The sequence below is a fragment of the Stenella coeruleoalba genome (assembly GCF_951394435.1).
Source record: "Stenella coeruleoalba genome assembly, chromosome: 8".
NCBI classification, from domain to species: Eukaryota; Metazoa; Chordata; class Mammalia; order Artiodactyla; family Delphinidae; genus Stenella; species Stenella coeruleoalba.
The window spans coordinates 39448221-39463556 of NC_137154.1; the positions used below are offsets into that span (position 1 = coordinate 39448221).

The 15336-nt window shown below is 36.7% G+C and overlaps 1 protein-coding gene across 9 annotated transcripts in view; it reads left to right on the forward strand.

Annotated features, from left to right (window-relative positions):
- The window catches only part of SOX6 (SRY-box transcription factor 6), a gene marked incomplete at its 3' end in the record, with an annotated part of 516843 nt that overhangs the window by 373006 nt on the left and 128501 nt on the right, over positions 1 to 15336 (forward strand). For 8 of the 9 annotated variants that reach the window (XM_079928497.1, XM_079928500.1, XM_079928502.1 and 5 more), the window contains one exon: positions 10106 to 10229. In XM_079928497.1, the coding sequence (XP_079784623.1) occupies positions 10106 to 10229 (124 nt within the window). The remainder of the gene's footprint in view (positions 1 to 10105; positions 10230 to 15336) is intronic. The other variant, XM_079928499.1, reaches the window with a different exon arrangement.

The window sequence follows — 15336 nt, forward strand, 5'->3', positions numbered from 1 at the left end:
CACTTTGATCATTGTGTATTTAATGGGGTTTCCATCTGAGAAAAACAATCATTAGTCTCTAATATGTTTCATACTTCTGTGGAAATAAGACAGGGTGGAATAAGAAACATTCATCTTCACTAGTCTTTGGAAATACCTAAAATAATTGACTAGCTCAGTCTTCTGTGATGGCCTGGTGACGACTAACTGAGACTATTTGCATAATAGTCAACTCTTCACTTCTGTAGTGATAACTGTTTGTATCTGATTAAAATTAAGACTGTTTTAGTTCTCTTGACTTTTTCAGAAGTTGCAAAAATTGAGATTTGCTGTTCTGCTTTAACCAAACAAATGCACACATGGGGATAACAATATGCTGAGTTTATGCAGATTTTACAGCACGAATCTGAATAAAATACCCACTAATAGATCCTTAAGGAGTAATAAACACACACGAATTTTCCTTAGTTGCACTTTAAAGTGATTTTAACATACTACTAGACCTTAACAATAATATTTAATTGACAAGATTATGCATTTGTATGGATTGAAAAGGTGGTACATATCTAATTCCAAATGAACCATAAATTTTACTTTTGCATAACATGTTTTATTAATTTCTTTATGGCCAGGACATACTACTTCCCTCCTGGTGAGAGTTTCTTAAAGCATAGTAAGATAATTTAAACACATTTAATTAACATTTGTCATCCATTTTATGAAGTAATCTGACTTTTGTCCTCATAAATACTCTCAAAATTTTTCTTGGTTTTAGACTATAGGAAGACTATGGAAAGATACGTAATGGAATTTTTGTTGTAATTTATTTTCCTTTTCAAGCAAATCTTTCCTTTCTCTGTTGACCCTATTCCAAAGTAAGCTGACAAACTGGATGATTTCTACTACTATGTAAGTGAAGACAAACGTAACACTGCTACCTGATAAAACAAAGCTATGGACTTCTCTTAGGCATCTTTTTATTCCTAGTGCCCAGCATAGTACCGGGCAGATTGTGCTAGGTGCTCAGTGAAAGGCTGTTGAATAGTTGAATGAAGACAGGCACTACTGACTTCCCTTGCAGAGTAGCATGCCTCTTAGAGGCCTAAGAGGTCATTTTGTATGTGTGGAGCTCTTTATTTCAAGGAGTAAGGAGACAAGTAAGAGATGCTAGGAATCATGATTACATTAGTACTAAATCCGTGTTCTTTTCTTTGAAAATTCAATATTTAAGCAGAACATGTACAAATGAATGAGAGATAAAGTAGTGACGTTTGACTACTGATGATCCTGGTGGATTAATGAGATATTTGTCCATTTTAGAAAATACAAATAGAACGGAGTGTATACAGTATGCTGAGAATATAAAAAGGTGTTAACACAAAGGACAGGACTGGCCCTTTCAGGGCCATTAACATTTCTCTCTGAATATATACCTAAAGGAGATTTTTTAAATGTGCTATTGACCTGATAAATGGAGCCATTGTACTCCTACTCTCAATGATCATTTCTCTCCTGCGTAACCAAGGAAGGGAGCTGGAAAGTACTAGACTGTGAAGTGGATTTGAAATAGCTATCTGAAAGACCAACCTAAAAAAGGAGTTTCTTTGCTTCCATGTGTTACTCTTGGTAGTGAGGGTGGGGACATAGTGAAGCTAGTGACAATACGTATCGTCTCCATTTTTCCTATGAATATTTTAGATATTTTATTAGATATATTTAATAGTGTAAATTAGTAAAGACAAGTAAACTACTGAAGCTATTTTCCATTTTTCTTAAAATTAACTTTTCATTTAAGTGTAATATACATACAGAAAAATACATATTACAAACATAAAGTTAGTTCTTCATTAATGTTCAAACTAAAACATATGACTTTGAAAGACTAAAGCCTGAGTTTTTAAAAAGGATGCCTTTAAACTGCAATATCTTGAGTTTGTTCTACCTTTTCAGGGTTTTTCCTAGCCCTTTAGTGAAGATTTTGAAAAGAGTGGTGGCATCAATATACAAAATTCTAGGAAGAAACTGAATTATATTAAAGATGAACGTTAACAATGGTAACAAAGTGTTTTGTATATTATCCTTGTGGGAGTTTGAGAGAGAGAAAACATCTTGTCTTCAACAAACAAAAACAAACAAAACAGCAGTTTTTTCTAACATCTTTATTGGAGTATAATTGCTTTATAATGGTGTGTTAGTTTCTGCTGTATCACAAAGTGAATCAGCTATACATATATATATATATCCCCATATCCCCTCCCTATCCCACCCCTCTAGGTGGTCACAAAGCACAGAACTGATCTCCCTGTGCTGTGCGGCTGCTTCCCACTAGCTACAGGATCTTTTTCTTACATTATTTGTACAATGATTATCCATTGGATGTTGGTGGAAAATATCTGGGAAAATTGGACTCTGTGTTCTTAAATACTCAGAAAATTTGTGTCCCAGAATTGCTCCTGATAAAATTTCAGTGTGATTATTCTCCTGCTAGAGCTAGCTGGATTCCCTACAAGCAAGGATTTGCAATCCTCCATTAGCTATAGCAGCCAGAGATTTGCTAAATAAGACAAATGAAAAGCAGACAAAGTGCTATCAAGATTTATTTAAAAGTCATTCTTGAATTCTCTTCTTTAATGAGAACAACTACAGCTCTATACTTTTTGCAGTTGTATTAACAATAATACTACCCTATGGAAATTAGTGCTCAGAAAACCAGTTCTTAAGTCCTTGATGGTTCTCACGTTGATTAGTTGACACAAAATGCCTACTATATTCTTAGCCCTGTGATAAGAACAATGGGGTGTATAGAAATATAAATGTCACAAGCCATTCAGGACACTCAGTTTACTTGGTGAGAGATGATTAATGAATCGAAACAATTAGAGAATAGTCAGGTAGGCTGTATACAAAGTTCCTTAGTATACTTCAAACTATGGTCAACCAAGAGAAGTTCAAAATGTTGACCACTGCATTATTTTGCTTTTTAAGTCAGGGCAAAGCAGAGTCTTAACATTTTCGACCAAAAAAAAAAAAAAGTTTTGAAACTAAAAGGTTTGTGTTAAAGCACTAATTTATCCTATCAAATGAGACCTTTTCCCTCCTAACTCTCCAGAATTAACTGAGATCTGGCATGCATTTTTTGGCAGTAAGAAGATACCTCCATGACCTTGAAGGCTTTTCATGTAAGGTTCTGGGGACTTTATTTCTTTCACTCTAGACACTGCAGCTTTTATAATGGTAACACGTTATGCAAATGACTCAGCTATTCTTTGCAATAAAGAATAGGGCCTTTAAGGAAATTCCACCCACACCCCTACACCCGCCTCTTTCTGTTTGTATGCCCTGCCTCTCCCTCTCTGATGGCTCTTCCTCTCTCTGTATTTTCTGTCTCTGTCTTTCCCTCCCTCTGTCATGATTTACAAATGTTGGAAACATTCCTTCCAACAGATTAAAGAAGCTTTATCCAATTAAATCACATGAGGAATGATTTTCTAGAAATAAGGCATTAAAAAGATCTTCACTTGCTCACTGTGTTTAACTTAGTAATAGACATTAATATGTTCATGATTTTCAATAAATACTTATTTCCTATCACTAGGAAAAGTTAAATAATCCTCGTGAAAGAAAATGAGCCCCCGAGTGTCACTCTGCATATTAGCACGTAGCCAGGTCTCTGCCAAGTTGCCCTCTGACTGACTGCTGCAGATGCTCTTTCTCAAGTATTCTGAGTCATATCTTTAGTGCAAGTCTTCAGGGACAAACAATAGCACCTGTTCCTCACAAGATATCAGGCCAGTTAGCCCATTCATGTATCTTTAATGAAGCTCTGGGGCAGATGGCAAAAAATGGCATCATCAACAACTTAGCACAGAGAAAACAAAGGGCATAAGTGTTGATGCAACAATGCTGTTTTATGAATAGGAAGAGTCAGAACCTAAGTGTTTCACATGCATCTGCTGCTGTCTTGATTGTCTGAAAGATGTGAGGAACACCGTAGCAATTAAAATTTCTGGGCATGTAGCCTATTTGATCAAGAATGTGTTCCCTACCCTCTGCAGAAGGGAAATGCTTTGGTCTGGGATTGTGGAAGTTTAGAATTAATGGACAGTTGTGCTTTAGGGGATACAGTTTGTTTCTTTCCTGATGCACTGACTAGGCTTCACCTATGATGGGGTTCCTGGTTTCTCATTAGTCATTCAACTTACATACCCAGTTAGTGCTGACTTCCAAAGCAATAAAAATAATGCAGTTTCACGCTCAGAGATTATTTTTGGTCACATTGTTTTACTCTTTATATTAACAAAATCAGTTTTACTTTTACCTATGGGATAATTAAAGAATCTCTGAATTTGGGCTAAGGGAAAACTACACTTTCAAGAAAAAAAGATGCTATTTGAAATTTTGATAACTTCCTGGAAAAGACATGTGGAGACTGGTCACTCTTTGATGGAGTGAGGGGAATTCTATTATTTCTTATTCTTCAGTAAAATATTTTTGAAGGTTGCTGTTTACAATGTGACTGCCTTTCCTGGCACGTCACCAAATAGGAAAATAGGATGATGGGAAGGAAGAGGAAAGGCAGGCTTACATTCTTCAGAGCAGGGTGGGGCTTTTCTGTATTTTTAAAATTCTTTATCTGCCTTAGGCACTGACATGCAGTGCAGTAAACTTAATTCACAACTTCCATAGAAGAGAAATATTTTGGATATTTATGTGATTCTTGTGTGGCCACCAAGCCCTCTTTCCTTACCTCTCCCCCACACCTTGCCCTTGCTTTCCATTTTTGTTCCACCTTCAACCAATATTCTAGTAAGTAAAATAAATGGCAAGCTATGAAAGGAGAAATTGTTGCTTTAATTCATGATTTCCACTCACATTATTTGCACTGGGTCATACTGGTGAGCTTTGTATGAAAGATAGCAGTCGTAAGTATTCATAGACCTTCATTACCCTTGCTAGTTTTTTTTTTTTTTTCTTTTTTTTTTTGCGGTACGCAGGCCTCTTACTGTTGTGGCCTCTCCCGTTGTGGAGCACAGTCTCCGGACGCGCAGGCCCAGCGGCCATGACTCACGGGCCCAGCCGCTCCGCAGCATGTGGGATCTTCCCGGACCCGGGCACGAACCCGTGTCCCCTGCATCAGCAGGTGGACTCTCAACCACTGCGCCACCAGGGAAGCCCCCTTGCTAGTTTTTAAGACACATAATTTCTTTTAAATGGTATCCCACTGGTGAAATCTGAATAAGATTTTTGGATTGTATCAATGTCAGTGCCCTGGTTGTAATATTGTTCTATAATTTTTCAAGATGTTACCATTGGGGGAAACTGAGTTAAGCGAACATGGGATCTTTCTGTATTATTTGTTACAGCCACATGTAAATTTACAATTATATTTATAAAACTTTCAATCAAATAATTGTTATCACAAAGAATTATATTCCTTATCTCATTTAGGTCTGTTTAGCAAAAGATGACTTTATGATTAATATAATATAGTACTTAAAAGTATAGACTTTGAGCCTGACATACCTGCCCTTGAATCTTGGCTCTACCACTTTTTAATTGACTAAGTTACCTAACCTCTCGTGGTTTTGTCTTTGTCATTAAATAAATGAGGATAATAACAGTAGGTACCTCACAAAGTTTTGAGAATTAAATGAGATAGAGCATGTGAATCACTTCCCAGTGCTTGACATATAGGAAATACTGTAACATATTAGTTGCTGTGATGATGATGATGATGATGATGATTTCTGTAATTAGAGATAAAAGAGGAGCTTTTCATCATCTCTCAGCCTATGTTCTAAATGGCTACCGGATACTTTGGCTTGTATTTAATAAAGGGCATTTTGAGTTTTCATATTATTATTTTACTTAAAATGAGTTAAGGGCAACTTTATCATTTGGAGCTAAATGATTATTGCTAATGAATTAACTGGAATTAATGACAATAGATTTGAGATCAAATATTCTGGGTATAAAATAAGAGAGAAAGAACAGACTAAAACTGAACAACATAATATCTATACTCCCAGTCACCTCCAGAGACACACCTCTGAAATATAAAATTATTTTCAGTTGCAGCCCCCCAGATTTTCTCTATACAAAGAGTGTACAGACATGATTTCTCTCTTTTCTATCAATGAAGTCCATGTGATATAATGGAAAAAGCACTGGACAGGGTGGTTAGCAGTTCTGGATTCTAGATCCAGCTCTGTTATAGGCAGTGTGACCTCCACACTGCCTATGACAGTGAGAGCCTTACCTTCTCTAAGCCGCCTGGTTCCCTATGTGTAAATTGTGAGGTTTGAATTGGATTAGTGATTCTCAGAGAATGGTCACCAGACCAACAGCCCTAACGAGCTTCACCTGGGAACTTGTTAGAACAGTACACTCTCAGGTTTCCCCCTCAGATCTACTGATTCAGGGACTCTGAGTGTGGGATTGAACAATTTTTGTTTTAATAAGCCCTCTGGTTGATTCTGAAGTCCATAGAAGTTTGAGAATCACTTCTCTGGATTAAATTTTAGTCTAAATTTTGGACTGTTGGACCCAACCTCCAGAGTTTCTGGTTCATAGGTCTGGGGTGGAGTCTGATAATTTGCTTTTTGAAGTTAGATGCTGCTGGTCAGGTACCACACTTCGAGAACTACTAGGTTAGATAAACTCTAAGCTCCATGTCAACTCTGTGATTCCATCATTATCATTGCTTTCACAATGCCTTCTGTCCCCCTCCTTATTTACTTTGTCCCTCAGTTTGTTGAAACTGCGTCTTACCTAATAGTTAGCATTGAAACTTTCTAAAATATCCTACCTTGTAGAGGGTGATGGACAGAAAAGAGCTTCCCTAAATTCTTACAGCTTTTGTTAATATGAAGCACCTGCAGCTCTTTGGCATTAAAAATGACCTTAGGACCTACTATATAGCACAGGGAACTCTGCGCAATGTTATGTGGCGGCCTGGATGGGAGGGGAGTCTGGGGGAGAATGGATACATGTATATGTATGGCTGACTTGCTTTGCTGTGCACCTGAAACTATCACAACATTGTTAATCAGCTATACTCCAACATAAAATAAAAAGTTTAAAAAAAAAATGACCTTAGGTGGCCTACTTAATTATCTCATGTGCGTTGCTAATTACAAAGGAAATATCTTCAGACACCAAGTTTCAATAATTAAGGTCTGATGCCTAATTGCCATTGATCCCTTTATGTTGTCTTAAGATCTGAAGAGCTTGGGCACCAATGTAAAAATAAAATTATGTTTTCATTCGAACATGCTGTTTAATGAATAACACTAAAGATCCCAAATTACATCTTCAAATGAGCTTTTTAATCCCACCTTCTTTTTCTTGGTTTTCTGGATATTTGGGATGGAATAATGCTCTGTGAGGCATGGGTCTGCTAAGAACAAACAAGCCTCTGCCTGCCAAACTGAATTATTTATTTGGCTCATGTTTTCTTTTTTTGAAGTAGAGTTATGGGTTAAGATCCACTGTTTCTTGTTTTATCAGTAATTTGATAATTTTCTAGTACTGAATTGCAAACTATATAAGAGAAAAGCAAGGATCTAACATTTACTTAGTGCCTATTATATGCCAGTCACTGTGCCACAAGCATTACTTTTCTTGTTTATTTAATCCTCACAACAACCATGTAAGGTAGTATCATTAGCTTTGGTTTTTGCATGAGGAAATAGACTCAGGAAGGCTAAGTAACTGCTCAAGATCACACAGCCATAGAAATGGCAGTGTACAGATTTAAGCTCAGATTCGTTTGACAACAAAGCCTTTGTAGGCATAGTAGATTCTGAATAAAAATATGTGTTGAATGAATGAGTAAAGGAATGACTATATGCCATTATCTTCCTAATGTTGATTTTTAAACAATCATAGAATTATAAAGTTGAAAAAGCACTATAGGTCATTACCTAATCAGGGTTTTAGTTATGCATATCCTTTAAAGCATCTCTAACAGATGAGTATACAGCCTTTACTTGACCACCTCTTGGGAAATGGCACACACGACCTCTTTAATCACAGTGATTATTGAATAGCTCATTATTAGAAAATTCTTTGCATTCAACTTCCCTAAAATCTCTTTCTTTTGAGCCTAGATCTGCCCTTTGTAACTGCTCAGACTTAATCTGGTTCTTCTTCCATACATAATTCTTTCAAATATTTGAACATAAGCATATATCTTCTCTCTCCCAAGCAAAATAGCCCCCATTTTTCCAGCTACTTTTCAAGATCCACACATAATGATAACTTAATAAATGTTTGTTAAATGAAAAAAGGAAAGAATAAATAAATTTGATACCTAGACTCCTCAGTTTCTTGTTTCCTTTCTTTAGAATGTGAAGCATCTGTGCTGTGTTCTGGGTACATGCTAGGACTATATTTCTAGAAGTAAATGAAGTGATTTCCTTTGATATACTCTTGCACTGCACAATAGTCACCCACAAAAATATCATTTTTTAATTTTCTGACATAGAACAGCGCTGTCATCTTTGACATCTCAGGTTTGCATCAGGTCACAACAAGCTGGAGTTGAACAGCAAACCTAGTGCTTTTCTTCAGGGTTAAAGGCGAGACCTGGGCGCTAGGGGATCAGCTCCAGTTTAAGCAGGATAAGTTGGTACTCTAATGTACAAAACTTGGGCTTACCTCAGCTAAAATGGAAGAAATAGCTGCCCAAAGCCAGTTTCTTTCACGCCCCACTGGCAAGGTAGTAATTGCACAAAGACCTTTTTATTATAAGTTGATTTTCCTGAGAAATGAATTCTGAAAAATACTGTAAAGTGTTTATTTTTTGCTTGCCCTTTATTAACCCACATCTTAGGGCTTTCCCTAGAGAGAAACTGTTGGTAAATGAAACCTCTTAGACCGACACAGGAACATTTTTGCAATATGTCCCTGGCTGTGGAGGGAACAGGGACAGGACAAGGCAAGTTGGTGCTATTTAAACAGGGTCATCAGCCAGTATATGGAATTTTGCCTAAAGAGAAGATTTAGGAATTTAAACGGGGGAAGAGTTTGGGGTTGGTAGAATTACTGGGAAAGGTTTGTATCTTAAACAGGATATAATGCAGATCTTTTATACTAGTAAGGAGGGCAAAGACCCAGTTTGAACTTAAAGATCATTCCTCTTAGTACATCCTAGTTTTGATCTTTAAATAACAAAAGTCCTATAGTTTAATTTATAAAATCATGCCCTAAAAGCCAGCACAGAACCTTCCTGTGATGCTATTGGAATCAGGGCAGCATGCATAGAGTAAGGGAGGGAGCTAGGAAATTAAAATGTGATTTTCACAGACATGATTCTGTCATAGTTCTTATTTTCTTTATAGGGAATACAAATGCTGATATAGAGTGAAGATTTTCTGTTTTGCATTTTTGTGCTCTTTGATACATTTATGGAGGTCAAATGAAATTTGATATAGTAGGATTTATTATGAAGTGCTCTCTGAATACAACTCCATAATTACTCAGCTACATGGTAGTGCATAAAGCTGTAAAACTGCTTAGCCAGACAAGCAATTTATGTGTTACATCGAGGTGTGGATGGCAAAGAATATTAGTTTAATTGGGAGCCAAGATGTAGTAGCCTTAAATCTGAAGAGCTATATGTTTAACATAATGCAGCGAGGCTTTGAAATAAGATGCCTAAACTGGGGAGCTGCAGCTTTTGGAATATATAAAAATTAGACATCACTTTCTGACCAAAGATACTAAGTACTATTTTCAAAATAAAGTACAGAATGCAAAGCAGGTGAAAGGGCAAAACCTTTCAACATTGTAAGGTGACAGAAGAAAACATTTCTTCTAGTTCTTTGTTTTAAAAAAAGAAAGAAAATAAAAGGAAAAAAAGTCAAGATAAAAGATAACCAGTAACTATAATTTAGTGGAAGCAGGGATGAGGCAAATTCACAATGAGGTTATGTCCTTGGTGTACCAGTGGAATCTGAAAGGGATTTGGTGAATTTAGCCTGAATTTTTCTCAGGGAGCAGATTTGGAATGAGGTTAAAAGTGGGTGGCTGTTTGGGTACCAGCACACCACCATTGGTGAAAAACAAATACTCCTTGGCATACATTTGCTCTCTGTCTGATCATAGGCTCTCTTCTGTTTAGCAGGTTCAGGGTCACATGCCTCCGCTCATGATCCCAATTTTTCCACATGACCAGCGGACCCTGGCAGCAGCTGCTGCTGCCCAACAGGGATTCCTCTTCCCCCCTGGAATAACATACAAACCAGGTAAGTAGAAAGGGATTTCACATTCTTTTGGGAATGCTAAGATCCATATGTTTTTGCTTAGTAATCACAACAAGCACAGAAGCATATGAAGGAACTATGAATAAAAAGATCATAAAAGCTATTTTAAAGTAAAATTAGAATTGTGAAGGGGGCATGTTAGTAAACGAATTGGTTGCTAAAAACTTTTACTTTCTCTTCTTCCACTTGAGTTTGTTCTGAATTCACAGATAAAATGCTACTTTCCCTCAGGACTACAAATTTTTGTCAGCTCTCTCTCATACCTTTACTGTGAATAATTGTCTTTGGTTAAAGATACTTTGCTCCTCCTGAGAGCTTTTATACTCTAGGAGAGTGGTCGCATACAGTATAAAATGCTATTATTGTTTGTTGTCTGATTTCTCTTGGAAGAAGAGTTAAAACTAGACTGATTTAATTAGCTTGCTACTAATAGGTAAAATTCTTTTTGATTTTAGCCTAAATAATGAAGCAGTCAGTTGTATTTTCTTATTCATCTTTGAACCGCAAAAAACAGGACACATAACCTTGCAGTGAAGTATGTTTTGAGATGATTTAGCAAATGTTATGATTTTTCTTTATTCCTCTGAGTTTACTGGACTCCTGGGGAATTCAATTAGGGGCATAATGGTTTGAAGCTTCTTTCAGAGCATCCTTGTAAACAGGTCTTTAAATGTTTAAAGATATGTTGCCAAAGGAATCCAATGTAAGAAGATAGTCAAGTAAATAAAAAGTCAACCTGAATTTCATTTGTGCATTCTTTGTAACTGACCTCAGCTCAGAAGTAGTGACCTTGTTCTACTCATTAATAATTTCTGTGTCAAGTTCTTTTTAACATATTAACCTGATTATATTAACCACCCAGTCTGAGTGCAACAAATCTGACTGCAGCGGTTTCTTTGTGTATGGGTTTATAAAGTGAACAAAGGTATTTTAATATGCTTAAAGCAATAATAAAGTATAAATCACTTTACTAAAATTCTCTGTAAGGAATGTTACTAAATAGCATAAAAACAAACCTAGTGGGGTTTAACATCTATTTTTTGCCATCAATTACTCTTATGCTTTTGGTAGAAAACCCCCTTCCTTGTGAGGAAAGGAAAGATGTCTGTGTCACAACCCAAATTATTCAAAGAATAGAGATCTTAAGCGATTGGCTAATTTAAGGACTGACTTTCAAAATTCCTCAGCTATAAAGCAGTCAAAACTAGGAGTAACAACGGTTTTTGGATACCACAGTGAAAGAAAATTGTGTTACTCAAAGTTAAAAGTTGATTTTTCTAGAGCAGAATTTTTAGAGCAAGTTATATTCTGTGAAATTAGTATCCATATTAAGGACAGGATAATATTTGGTCAGAGAATATCTTTCTGTCAGTGCAGTGGTTCACTTCTTCTCTGATCTCTATAAGTAGTTTTAAACTTTCTTCACCTTGACTTCCTTCAGAATGTTGGTGTAAACTAAGTTTACTGGTTTAACCTGAATCTGAGTTGTTATCCCTACACCAGTTTTGGAATCCTTTTAAATGAACTGTATGTGGAAACTATTTAATTTCCATGTTTTTAAATTTAAAATTCTCCATATTTCAAAATCAGGTTATGGGCCTTATTTTCTTCTAGACACAGATATCAACATAATCGACATGTTATGTAACTTTGTTAAGACGCTAATACTGTTTTCTTGTTTTCTAACATCTGTATTGCAATATAATTACTTTACAATGGTATGTTAGTTTCTGATGTATAACAAAATGAGTCAGCTATACATATACATATATCCCCATATCTCCTCCCTCTTGCGTCTCCCTCCCACCTCCATATCCCACCCCTCTAGGTGGACACAAAACACCGAGCTGATCTCCCTGTGCTATGCGGCTGCTTTCCACTAGCTATCTATTTTACATTTGGTGGTGTATATATATTTCCATGCCACCCTCTCACTTCATCCCAGCTTACCCTTCTCCCTCCCTGTGCCCTCAAGTCCATTCTCTACGTCTACGTCTTTATTCCTGTCCTGCCCGTAGGTTCTTCAGAACCTTTTTTTTTTTTTAGATTCCATATATATGTGTTAGCATACAGTATTTGTTTTTCTCTTTCAGACTTACTTCACTCTGTATGACAGACTCTAGGTCCATCCAGCTCACTACAAATAACTCAATTTCGTTTCTTTTAAAGGCTGAGTAATATTCCATTGTATATATGTGACACATCTTTTTTATCCATTCATCTGTCGAGGGACACTTAGGTTGCATCCATGTCCTGGCTATTGTAAATAGAGCTGCAGTGAATATTGTGGTACATGACTCTTTTTGAATTATGGTTTTGTCGGGGTACATGTCCAGTACTGGGATTGCTGGGTCGTATGGTAGTTCTATTTTTAGTTTTTTAAGAACTTCCATTTTGTTCTGCATAGTGGCTGTATCAGTTTACATTCCCACCAACAGTGCAAGAGGGTTGCCTTTTCTCCACACCCTCTCCAGCATTTATTGTCTGTAGATTTTTTTTTTTTTTTGCGGTACGCAGGCCTCTCACTTTTGTGGCCTCTCCCGTTGCAGAGCACAAGCTCCAGATGCGCAGGCTCAGCGGCCATGGCTCACAGGCCCAGCCGCTCCGCGGCATGTGAGATCCTCCCGGACCGGGGCATGAACCTGTGTCCCCTGCATCGGCAGGCGGACTCTCAACCACTGCGCCGCCAGGGAAGCCCTGTTTGTAGATTTTTTGATGATGGCCATTCTGACTGGTTTGAGGTGATACCTCGTTGTAGTTTTTGATTTACATTTCTCTAATGATTAGTGATGTTGAGCATCCTTTCATGTGTTTGTTGGCAACGTGTATACCTTCTTTGGAGGAATGTCTATTTAGGTCTTCTGCTCAGTTTTGGATTGGGTTGTTTGTTTTTTTGATATTGAGCTGCGTGAGCTGTTTTGTATATTTTGGAGATTAATCCTTTGTCCGTTGCTTTGTTTGCAAATATTTTATCCCATTCTAAGGTTGTCTTTTTGTCTTGTTTATGACTTCCTTTGCTGTGCAAAAGCTTTTAAGTTTCATTAGGTCCCATTTGTTTAGTTTTGTTTTTATTTCCATTACTCTGTGATTTATGTCATAGAGTATTCTGCCTATGTTTTCCTCTAAGAGATTTATAGTGTCAGGTCTTACATTTAGGTCTTTAATCCATTCTGAGTTTATTTTTGTGTATAGTGTTAGGGAGTGTTCTAATTTCATTCTTTTACATGTAGCTGTCCAGTTTTCCCAGCACCACTTATTGAAGAGGCTGTCTTTTCTCCATTGTGTACTCTTGCCTCCTTTTTCAAAGGTAAGCTTACCATATGTGCCTGGGTTTATCTCTAGGCTTTCTATCCTGTTCCATTGATCTATATTTCTGTTTTTGTGCCAGTACCATACTGTCTTGATTATTGTAGCTTTGTAGTATGGTCTGAAGTCAGGGAGCCTGATTCCTCCAGCTCCGTTTTTCTTTCTCAAGATTGCTTTGGCTATTCGGGGTCTTTTGTGTTTCCATTCAAATTGTGAATTTTTTTGTTCTAGTTCTGTGAAAAATGCCATTGGTAGTTTGTTAGGGATTGCATTGAATCTGTAGATGGCTTTGGGTAGTATAGTCATTTTCACAATGTTGATTCTTCCAATCCAAGAACATGGTATATTTCTCCATCTGTTTGTATCATCTTTAATTTCTTTCACCAGTGTCTTATAGTTTTCTGCATACAGGTCTTTTGTCTCCTTAGGTAGGTTTCTTCCTAGGTATTTTATTCTTCTTGTTGCAGTGGTAAATGGGAGTGTTTCCTTAATTTCTCTTTCAGATTTTTTATTGTTAGTGTATAGGACTGCAAGAGATTTCTGAGCATTAATTTTGTATCCTGCTACTTTACCAAATTCATTGCTTAGCTCTAGTAGTTTTCTGGTAGCATCTTCAGGATTCTCTATATATAGTATCATGCCATCTGCAAATAATGACAGTATTACTTCTTTTCTGATTTGGATTCCTTTTATTTCTTTATCTTCTCTTATTGCTGGGGCTAAAACTTTCATGACTATGTTGAATAATAGTTGTGAGAGTAGGCAACCTTGTCTTGTTCCTGATCTTAGTGAAATGGATTCAGTTTTTCACCATTGATAATGATGTTGGCTGTGGGTTTGTCATATACGGCCTTTATTATGTTGAGGTAAGTTCCCTCCATGCCTACTTTCTGGAGGGTTTTTATCATAAATGCGTGTTGAATTTTGTCAAAAGCTTTTTCTGCATCTATTGAGATGATCGTAAGGTTTTTCTCCTTCAATTTGTTAATATGGTTTATCACATTGATTGATTTGCGTATATTGAAGAATCCTTGCATTCCTGGGGTAAACCCCACTTAATTGTGGTGTATGATCATTTTATTGTGCTGTTGGATTCTGTTTGCTAATATTTTGTTGAGGATTTTTCCATCCATGTTCATCAGTGATACTGGCCTGTAGTTTCCTTTTTGGTTAGATCTTTGTCTGGTTTTGGTATCAGGGTGCTGGTGGTCTCGTAGAATGAGTTTGGGAGTGTTCCTCCCTCTGCTATATTATGGAAGAGTTTGAGAAGGATAGGTGTTAGCTCTTTTCTAAATGTTTGATAGAATTCGCCTGTGAAGCCATCTGGTCCTGGGCTTTTGTTTGTTGGAAGATTTTTAATCACAGTCTCAATTTCAGTGCTTGTGATGGGTCTGTTTATATTTTCTATTTCTTCCTGCTTCAGTCTCGGAAGGTTGTGCTTTTCTAAGAATTTGTCCATTTCTTCCAGATTGTCCATTTTATTGGCATATAGTTGCTTGTAGTAATCTCTCATGATCTTTTGTATATCTACAGTGTCAGTTGTTACTTCTCCTTTTTCATTTCTTATTCTGTTGATTTGAGTCTTCTTCCTTTTTTTCTTGATGAGTCTGGCTAATGCTTTATCAATTTTGTTAATCTTCTCAAAGAACCAGCTTTTAGTTTTATTGATCTTTGCTGTTGTTTCCTTCATTTCTCTTTTATTTATTTCTGATCTGATCTTTATGATTTCTTTCCTTCTGCTAACTTTGGGGGTTTTTTGTTCTTCTTCCTCTAATTGCTTTAG